This window comes from Plutella xylostella, chromosome Z, assembly GCF_932276165.1.
Source record: "Plutella xylostella chromosome Z, ilPluXylo3.1, whole genome shotgun sequence".
NCBI lineage: Eukaryota > Metazoa > Arthropoda > Insecta > Lepidoptera > Plutellidae > Plutella > Plutella xylostella.
The window spans coordinates 13,906,764-13,918,340 of NC_064012.1; the positions used below are offsets into that span (position 1 = coordinate 13,906,764).

The window sequence follows — 11,577 nt, forward strand, 5'->3', positions numbered from 1 at the left end:
ACACGGCGGCCGGCGTCCGCCCGCTCTGTACGTCCGCGACACCGCGCCAGCCTTGCCCGCTCGCCGGCTCCGATCGAATCACGAACACGATCGATTGCCAACTTAACCGTTTATTTACATGTTTATAAACAGTCTATATCTGTGACAGTGTTGGGAAACTTCTCGGAAGATTCTGTATGCACCGGTACGTACACCTAACCAATAACGAAATCAAATTACCGGCTTGGACAACACTTTACGCGCCTATAAATAATTAGTAGTATTTCATTCGGCTGTAAACATGCAATCGGATGTTATCTGTATGTTTGTTTATACATTGAGCCGTGTGGGAGCGTGCGGTCAGGTGCCACCGCTGCGTGATGAACGGATCAGCTGGCGGTGCAGTTATCTGATAGCACGTTGCATGCCACTGCGCTCCGAGCGGTCTATGCGACACATTGCGCAATGAACTAGATACTATTTGGACACATTTCTGCAGATTTATAATTCCGTGACGTAAACAAGCCACGTGAGTAAATATGCAACATACCTACCAGGTGTTTTATACACAAGTCATATTTTAAGTCAAGGCATTTTTTTCTCATCGCGTACACATTTCTTTCACAGCATAACGGCGTTTCCGACGATACAATCGGATTTGGTTATTGTAAACGAAATTGGATCGTGGAAAAAATAATTAAAATATACCGTGTTGGTGCCGAGGTAGCCGCAGAGCGTCGCAGATTGTTAAGTAATTTGATATCTTGATTTTATATCAAATGCACTTTATTATAAGGAAATGAACCCTGCCTAGATGCTATTTTCCTTACTCATCAAATCATCACTGTGAAGTTAATGAGCAGGTACTTTAAATATAGGTACTAACATACATAGAGATATAAACAAACAGACATGTCAACAAAGAAGCGCTACAAGCCACAAACGGCGGCGTCTTTGTCGGGAAAATCGATTTTTCCTAAACGTTCTGACAGCGACGGTGCCGGCGGCTCCGCTCGAAGAACATCATTAGCAAATTATAGGATAGGTACGTACGATACGTACGAACGGACGAATATGAATAACGTATAAGTGGATATGCCGTGATAAACAACAGTAAACAACAGTAGTATTTTTTCCTAATATTGACGTGGCAGGCACCTATAAGTACCTCATAAAATCAGAAAACTATTTTGTATGTTTAGGGCATAATAAAACAAATTAACAGCATTTAATTATACTAACATATTAATTGAATGCTATAAATAAATATGTATTTAAATAAATTTACATAACTGCAGCATCTAGGGGAGGCGACTTTTTTAATTAATCGATACAGTTTATACGAAGGGGAGATGTTCTACCTATACGGAAACGTTAAATCTAAACTAACAAAAAAATATAACGTAGCCACAAAAATAAAATTATAACGTTATTTTCCTAAATATTAGTGGAGCGATGCGAGTATGCAACCCTAGTAACAACAAGCATGGGGTAATTTAGCTCTTACGAAGAACCGAACTTACCTACTTATTCCTATTAAATAGCATTCAATAACATACCTAAAATAATAAAAAATACATCGTTTTAAGTAAATAAGTAAGTATTTAACTACTAAGGGCTGATTTTTCAATGGTCAGATAAAAGTTATCTGAGGTACAATTCTTATGCTGTTGCATGTGAAGTTTGGTATTAGACAGTGACAGCAACAATTTTATTCCTCAGATAGCATTTATCTGACAATTGAAAAATCTGCCCTAATCGTAATAAAGTGTAAGTAATTAATTAAGTATTATTAATCCACCGTAGATAAGTATTATTACAAAAAAAAACTGATCATGATGCATCACTGGCTCAAATAAACATAGATGTGTCAAAGATCAATAGAATAAAATAGATTGTAGCAGAACTGCGATTGCCAACTTGTTTATTACATTACGAACACGACCTTGGCAGAGTCACCCATGAATGGATTCTACCACATAGCTATTAAAGTTATAATTAGATTCTTTCGGCATAGCTGTGCACTGGGTATTTTCATGCGCCACTCATAAGGGTTGATGGCCTAAATTTATAATGTGCTCCACTTTTGTTAGTACTTACAAATACAATACCGCTATAAAATGAAGAAGCTACGGTATCTACTAATTATCAATTCCGTGTAATCATTTTTTAAAATTATTATTATTATTAATTTATAGCATAGTAAAAAGTTTGAATCGAATGTCGCGATCTCATAATTTTTTTAAAAAATCAGCAGCTACAAATAAGTACAAATAAGTACTGGTAGTGATTTAAAGACTCAAATTGTAAAATTAATAGTGTCAAATTATTTGTTCGAAATTCCGTACAAAATAAACAAAAAAAAATCAAATATCAGATCAGTTAGGAAATATAATTTAATTCTAACTCCTAAAGGTTTTTTTGAAATACTATAAAAAACACATAAAGGATCAGTTGGGAATCAAGAATCAATCTCCTAACTAGAAACCATCCTTAAACTTCTAAAAGTAAATACCTACTTAAATACCAGCCAACCGGTCCCAATTGAACCAGCTAGTCCCGATTTTATATCGCGAGAAACGAATCCGTACTTACATTTAACCAAAAACCATAGATTTGTGAGTACTTAAGCACTCGCAGAAGTCGCAGAAGATAAGATACAGTGCAGATATTCTTAATACATAACATAATATAAAATAGCAGACTAGGCCCCGCCGGTCTAACGGGCCGGGTCGTGGTCTTCTTCACGATTTTCTCACCAGATCCACGATACCGATAACTTAGCCCGAGAGATATAGAGCTGCACTTATTTACTGTACCTACAGCTACATATACATGGTGTTGCAAAAGAGGTATTAAGACTATTGTTGTTCATAATGATGACACACGAAATCATCCTCTTTCGGCCTTTTCGGATTAAGTAGGTACTAATAATTGTAACACCCTGTATATGTAGGTACATGGTAGATCTTTCTCAGTCATTTCTTTTTCTTAATCTAGTTTAGAAGAAGTACTAGTACGAAATACCTAGTATTTAAATCACAATGAAGTAAAATCGGCCAGATTATCATTTCTACAAAAATTCGGCTGTGCGGGCACCCTTATACCCTTGCATTCGTTCGTACCTATTGCATGCCATCTCACGTCCGTTTGTTTTTTGTAAAACTAGTATAACCCTCCAGAATAATATATTATTTTGATCTTGATAGGTATGACGTGACATACACTATTGTATTGCAGATCATCCATACAATGAGGGTCAGATTTCTAATTCGGAATGTAGATTATGGGATGATATTGAGTATTGATCTTATCAGCGTTGGCAGATGTCTAACGATTATTCGATTATTGGCGTACCCACGGGTCGATAAATAGAAAAATAACATCCTGTATAATAAAGTACTTACTACACTCACGAACAATGTAAAAGTTCCAATCAAAATTGCGCCAAATTACTCCTAAACGGAAAAAACTAGCTTAATTAATTGCAATATTGAAGTTAATTTTAACAGCGCATCAGAATAATAAAGTACTTACTAACTAAGGATCCAAATAAAATAAAATCTATCAAGTTTTTCTTGATTATAATCTCTTGATCAACCCATTATATTCCATACATTTTGCGGAAAGTCACATTTCGATTGTAGAGTAGGTAGGTACGGTAGTAGAGGTAGGTAAGTACATAGTGTACATACCTAATATTATGTACCGTGAACCGTGAAGTCTACAACTGAAATAACTAAATACCTCAGGGAAATCAATTAGTACATAAATGGAATGGCCATGGCATCGCGTATTCGGTGGTACTTATACTACTTATCCTATTAGCCGTGAAACAGTGGGACCCTACCGGGTGAACCAATCAAACGAGGCACACGTGAATAGTACATGCCTAGGTATATAGGTAAGTACATAGGTATACGAGCGATCGTGATAGCATAGACATGACCTGCTACTCTTGAAACGCAAATGTATTGCGTCTCTCTTGCGAGCAACATTAAAATTTAAATTATGACATTGTCATTAACAAAGTTAAAATACAAAAAAGATCATCAAGATAACGTCTATTTTAAAACCTAGCACCGAAAACCTAGTAGAATAAAGAACAAACATCCGAACAAAAGTTCGCATTTTTAATAAGTAGACAATATTGGTAGTATTACTAATTTACCTACTTACCTAATTATAATAATGTTCACAACAACGGTATTGCCGACTTAGCAAGAAAATAAATGATAGTGTACCATCAAATCAAATAACATTTCAGTAGCTGTTACGAAGTTTTCTGATTTACTGAGTGTGACTGTAAAACGAAGCCATCTTCTTGATTGCTTTTAGGGAACTTTCTAGGACTTCCCATCACTGTAGAGACCTAAAGACCGGTTCACATTATCTTAATGTACTTTAGGATAGTACTTTAGTTGAAATGTGTAAACGCTACTTGCTTTAATTCACTCGGCGTGCATCAAATACGACTATAGAAACCGCTATAGAACTTGCCTTGTCAACTGTAAGTATTAGATAGTCTCTTAGATACTGTAAAACAGGCTTAATTATTGTAAGTGGCTCAATATAAACAAACAGTATATTAAATTTGTATTTCTTTGCTTTAATGGAGTCAACTTATGAAGTTGTTAAAACGAACGGAGGAGGAGTTTGTAAAATATTGACGTTCATAATTTATTTATATATTTATTTCTATGAATACGCGATGAATAATTAATGTGTAATTTTGCAATCAACTTGTATATAATGCACTCGAGTCCGCGTTGCTCTATATGCTGTGCTCATACTCTGCATAGTGCACCAGCACCAGCTAATAAAGACAGGCCTATTCAGATTGCTGTCACTCTATCGCATGATACTGATTAAGTATTGCACCGACATCGACATTATCGACTCAATATCTCTACCACCCATCTTATTTTGAGTAATTTCCTAAAACTAGTTATGTACTAGTTATTATTCTGTGCTTAAACCTAGAGTTAGGTACCTGTATAATCCTATATGTGAGTTGAGTACCTACTACCTAGTAATTGCGGAGCCAGAATCTGCATGAGTGGGGAAGGAAACAACGCATTTTGTTGACACCTAGCTCACAGGATGAGCTCACTATCGGCTTAACTGGATGACCGGCGTAACTGGCGCTGGGACGACTCGCACTCACAGTTTAACTGAAGATCTTCGTCTGTACGGCTTACCGTGATGTCGGCTACAGGGTCAATTTTATGATACTGAATTACAGAGGATAGTTTTCGGCTGTGGCTTTTACAGTACTTACATAGGATTTCCCCTACTGGTGCAACCTTAAACTTAAAAAAAAATGCGTGTTTTTAACTTTTATATTAAAATCATATTTTTATAACGTAAGTTCTTATGAACTTATTTGGTATGTACTAATGATACACTTTTTTTGTTTATAATTTTGGCTAATTAGCATGCCTTATAGTTATAATTATGTTCTCGGTGCCATATAAAGTCGGCCGCTACGTTTCTAAACACAAAATACACAAGTTACCTATCTAATAATGGCCGCCATCACCTATCTTCAGTTGAACTGTCCGTGAGAACACATGAGTAAAATTTATTGGCCGTTAGTTTTATTCGATAAAGATAATAAATTAATTAAGCGGTCGCAGCATGCTTCTCATTTATATCGATTAAACTTGTCCTGTAGGTATTTACGAGTACATTTAGTTACTATAGTTGAGTTACTATCTTTCGGATGTGCACTTTAATTTGTGACACCCTGTATAGGTACACTCACGATCAATGAAAAAGTTCCACTGACAAAATGCCGACTCTAAATACCCCCATTTTTATAAAACAATATTTACGTTTATAATTGGTAATATTCTGATATGCTGTTAAATGTACATAGGTACTTTGCACATGGCGTTATTGGAACTTTTTCATTGCCCGTGAGTGTATCTATAGGTACTTATAAGTACCTATTTGAACATAGAAATGGAAGAAGTCCCAAAAAGTCCCATGTTTCGTAAACGACTATGTTTAGAGTCAGACTTTTAAGTTTGCAAATACCTACAGAACTTTAAAAGTGAAACCCTTTGAGCTAGACGTGAATTGACCAACTTTACGAACAACTTCAAGAAACTTCTAGTGGCATTTCAGAAAGTATAAAGTCATACAAAGTTTTTTACTTCTTAAAAAGAGCGTAGAATTTCTTGTTTTTTCAAGTGAAACATTAAAAGCCTCTACAATATTTACCTACTCATTGCTTTCTACAAAGAGCTTTTAGTAGGTATATACCTTGATAACTGTACTTAGGTATATAGCTACCCAATTTTTCTAACACTGCATACTTCTGACATGACACATGACCCTTAACTATTAATTAGGTGCCTTGGTTGGCCTTTTCTAGATATGAAGTACTTACCTGTTTACTTAAATCCTGCATCCTGCAACCAAACAACACATAACAAATCAATTTAAAACTTATGAACCGTAGAAGATGCTCACAGTTGAAAACTGCATTCCTGCTATTTAGCCACAGACAGATACACTAAAACTTATAACTAAAGCCCACCTCTTTTTGTCATGGGTTACAAAAAAACAGCGTGACTGGCAAACACCACAGCTAACAACCTACAGGAAAGCTACGGGTCACTAACTTTGATGGATTCCACTTAGATTATATTTATGTAACGAAACTGGAGCGTCCTAATCTAGATCTAGATTCTTGATGTGGACTACGAAATATTTAAATTGTGTGCCTAAATTTAGAGTGTTTTTGGGGACAGTATTTCTGACATGAGGGAGGCCGTTTGTTCTCGCCTGATTGCTTGCGAACTGTATCGTCGTTTAGGATAAGTTTCTACGTCTTTCCTGAGTGTTTCCAAAGCTTGTCTTAATTCCCGAAACAAACTTCTAAAAGTAAATACCTACTTAAATACCAGCCAACCGGTCCCAGTTGAACCAGCTGGTCCCGATTTTATATCGCGAGAAACGAATCAGTACTTACATGTAACCAAAAACCATAACTACTTCGAAATCATTGGGCAAATAGCAAATACAAAACACGACTCAAGCTTATCCGATTCTATCACGAAGACCCGTTTATTATAAGTTTATTATTAAATACTTAATGGTTAGATCATTCATTCATTTATTATTAAATACTTAAGTAGAAGAAAAATTACAATATTAAGAATAAAATTCCTAACAGCCTTCCGATTCTATGAAACGATCTCACTAAGCTTTGAAAGTGAGGATGCTAAGAGGATTATATCACTTCATAGGAATATTCGAAGAAATATTTACCATTGTAAAAGTTAAATATCACTGAATGTGGGTTGGAAAAATGTTTATGAATTATTTTCTTTCTTGTGAAAATGTGTTCGTCTTATTTTCCTTTCATTCATTAAAAACCAATTTACTTAAATAAATAAAACATTTTTCATCTGGTAAAAGAGCAATAATAACCTAATATTTTAAGGTTAAGCTATTCTTAGGTACATAGGTATAGTTTAATGATTCTTAAGTACTTATTAGGTTTAGGTAACAGAAGTAGCTACACATTTTATGACCTAGGAATGGTTCGAAGTCCATATTATTATGCTTAACAAGTAGATTGGACCAGAATGAATTGTTCGGAGCAAAATTATGATAAATCCGTGCAGAACTATAGTCGTGAGAAATATCTGCTCTAGCGTGAACCGTAAACTTGGCATGACACCTCTTAACTGTATACTGAGTGCCAATTTAGATCAATCTTTCAGGTTTCTTGATTTTAGTTTATTATCCGGCTACGGAGATTAAAAAGGAGGGTTATGTGTTTGGTTTGGTATGTGTTGCTAAGCTTTCTCGTTAGAGAACTTTATAGATGTTCCTTGGTCCTAAATTTTAAGAATCTTAAGATCGTCATCATCAGCTCAATCCACTATGGATTCCAATATAAACTTAAAAGCCTAACTATAGTCAGGGTCACGGAAAATGTGTTTATTAAAATGATTTTATCTTTAACGTTACTGATAATGACAATATTGGTTTTAGAGTGCGTATTTTATCCGTCATCTACGTTCGTCCGGCTCTTGCTGGATACTAGCCAACGTTGCCATTAATGTGGCATATATTTCATTAATATTGTTCCATTTTGTTTCGTTATAGTCCATACTTAAGATAACCACAGTAAGATCATTCATTATTATGATTCCGCTAACACTAGTTCGTCTTCTTGTATATTCTCTTTATCTATTCACCTATCGGTAGGTATCATACGTGTCGCATCAAACGGATTGTAATAGCATAATTTACGTTTATTTTAGCTAAGTAACAACCGTAAATGTAAGCAGTAGTTGAACCCGTTCAAAATTATCGTATTTTTCACGGGATTTGAATTCTCGATACGGAATTTATTCACGGTCCATAATAAAATTATTAACAACGTTTCATGCGGAACAAGTAACAATAAAAACTTATTTAATTAATTTAAATTTCAATACCGTTGTTTACACTTTATAAATTTTACTTTTGCACTGTTAAATGACGCACACTAATAGGTATTTTGTAGGAGTATGTATACAATAGGTCCTAGTCGTATCTAGGTATCTGGACAAACTCTGAAGAAAACTTCAGTTATATCAGATAATTAATTAAGAATCCCTAGTATTCGAACTGTTAGAATGAGTAACGCGGAAACTCTCATGCAGAATAAAATTTACCCTGGCTTTTGCTTCACTCTTCTGAAACACCCATGAAAAATCCGTGTTTTCATTTCCATTTTGCTTTATCGCCGGTTCGCCGTGTGAGCCACGCTCCGACACACTCCGCCCATCGCCGCCATTATAGCGCCAACTCTAATTGCTATTTGCTTTATCCGCAGGTACAACTACGACAACAATCAACTGGAAACAAACGTTTCACACACTGAATAATACACTACCAAACACGGTATTGCCACACCAACCTTGATAGCGAAAACCGGCGGAGACAACTGATATTGATATCTATCTGAAGATAAGAACCTTGGAACAGAGACATTTACAATCAAAACGACAGTGTGACATTACAAAACGATATTTAGGACTAGTGCAAAACGAAGCCATTCCATAAAGTGCCGTGAAAGAGTAAGGTGAAGGTGAAACACAAGGCCGCTTACATAACCCTTGAATAGAAAAAAACAACACAATCTTTCCGATCTCCGATAAAAAAACCGTTCAATGTGTTTGCGAGCGAAGTTTCTCTTTCGAGTTACGCTTCTAGATGTGAATATTTAGAGTCCTTGCCACGGCAGCAATGCTGTCTTACATGGTGCCTGTGGAAGAGAAGCCGCCCCCAGTTCCTGTCCAGGGTCGGTTGGCTCTGGAGCTGGTGGCAGCTCCGGCGAGCCCCGAGCCGACGGCACGCCGCATGCGGACCAACATCTCCAAGGATTCCTCGACCAGCTCCTTCGCCAGTGACCTGACTATATCCTCGTCCACCCCCACTGGAGCCCATGAGAAGCCGAAGCACAAGCTGCTGGGCAACGGCACCAAACATACCACGTTGAAAAGGTAAGTGCTTAGAGTAAATAATACGTATTATAATGTTTTCTGTTTGAATCATATAAGTGCGTGACGCGGATTCTCAAACTGGTGGTGTTATTCAAAGTAGGTAATTTGACAGGAGCTATAAATAGATTAACACGAGGGCGTTATTAATTAATTCTGAGGAATACCAGAATTTATCTAATACTAAGTAATTACATAATTATGTATATCTAAGGAGGAAATTATTACGAAAAGATGTAGAAAATAATTAAGTAGGTACATAGGTAGGTACTTATTCGATAGGATGTGACAGCGTTTCACAAAAAAAATTAAGTACTTATTGGTGGTTTCAGTGTTGTGGTTTTTACTTTGAAAGTAATGTCTTCAATGTAGGTATAGTACAGCATACGTTAGTAAGTAAGTATCTACCTATTCTATCAACTTACTTAGGTTGCAGCCGGCTTAGTACCCCTTCGAACATAACAACCATAAGCTTTTAAGTAAACTTACATGAAAGTTTGCACTACGTACACACCAATTACTATCTTTCTAATCTTGAAAGCTTATCCGTAATAAGGTTAAACTAGTAACTAGAAACGGTTAGGTGAAATAGGAATCTAACTGCAGTCTACAGCGCTATCACTCGCTGAGTTCTTGTGCATCATTATCTATTGGATTCTTCACTAAATATCTATGTCTTTACGCCATTAGTACCATATAGTCCGCGCGGTTATTCATTGCTAATGATTGGTCCAATGACGAGTGCCGGCCACAACATCAGCGACGATGTAGATGGCGGTAGTGTAGCGACAACTATAATAATGACAACTAATTAACTTACAAATTCCTTAACGTAATTTGAAGCAAGAATAGTGCCTATCACATTTGAATAAAGTCAGTTTTGGCTTATTTCAGAGAAAAACTCAACATTTTCAAGCCTTACCAACGTCATCGTTCAGTCGTTGCTGGATTCGTGCCAGGCTTCAATAGAGCATCATTAAAAATGTGAAAAGATGATCCTTCCCGTCCTGTGAAGTTTGCGTGGAATACCTAAGTGCCTAGTGCACTTTAAAAATACGTCATTATTATAGTTGCACCCAGACTACTCGCAGTAGCGAGTAGCCACAATGTAGGTAGGTAGGTACTGACAAATAACTTTTTTTACATTGTATGAAGATGGTAAAGTTGGTGAGGTCGCCTGAAAAGATATTTCGATTTAGATCTACTAAAGCACATCTATTTTTCGATTCCAATAAGTAGGTAGGTATATAATTTACCTACTTATCTGTTAGTTATCAGCCTACTACAACTTACGAGTAGATCTATCGGGTATTCTTTACATAAAATCGCACTCACCGGCTTGTGAGTTGTAACTTAGTAAATGAAATCGTGCGCTAACTATAGTAGGTAGTACAGTTTACGTTTGGTTTACTCAGGTAGAGACAATTCTACTACTAGGAACATACTAACCATTTATCAACTGGTATCTTACCTTAACTCAGTTGTTTTTACCATATTGAAACTGTTAATTTCATGGAAATGTAGGTGTAAGTATTTTAACCACATGAAAACCATTCTAAAAAGCTCTCAGAACTATCAGCTCACCTCATACACCGCTAATCCCTGCGACGTGACACTCTGACCAGCACAGGTATTAGTTCTTCATCTATCCTCCACCGCCTCTATCCTCTACCTTCTCAATCAGCCAATAGAATATTGCCTCGTGGAAAATGTTTCTTCTCTGAACTTAGATTAACAATATACGGACAAGATGCTGTGTCACATACAAAAACAAAGGAAAAAAACTGTCTGCGTTTTGTTTACTGTCAAACCGTTTTAAGTTCAACCTAAAACAACACGTACCACTGTACCAATAAATATAGTCACAATCTTCTAACGGCTACCTGAACTACATACTTCGAATTAAGAGCTCAGTGCTAGAAGTGCGGTGTTATTTGTCGAGAGGTCCTTCTGCACACACTCCATCTAGTTCGTATCAAAACATGGTTGTCTCTGAGCAATGTGCTTTGTTGTTGTCGATGTAGGTACAAGGCAGTGGCCCAGTTACCAGACAGCTGTCATGCAGACCCCGTGGCATTTGAAGATGTCA

The 11,577-nt window shown here is 36.4% G+C and overlaps 1 protein-coding gene across 1 annotated transcript in view; it reads left to right on the forward strand.

Moving 5' to 3' along the window:
- Nucleotides 1–11,577, forward strand: part of LOC105389081 — a 39,671-nt gene continuing 28,094 nt past the window's right edge. The window contains exons 1-2 of the mRNA XM_048632412.1: nucleotides 1–184; nucleotides 8,822–9,491. Coding sequence (XP_048488369.1) covers nucleotides 9,235–9,491 — 257 coding nt within the window. The 5' untranslated portion in view covers nucleotides 1–184; nucleotides 8,822–9,234. The remainder of the gene's footprint in view (nucleotides 185–8,821; nucleotides 9,492–11,577) is intronic.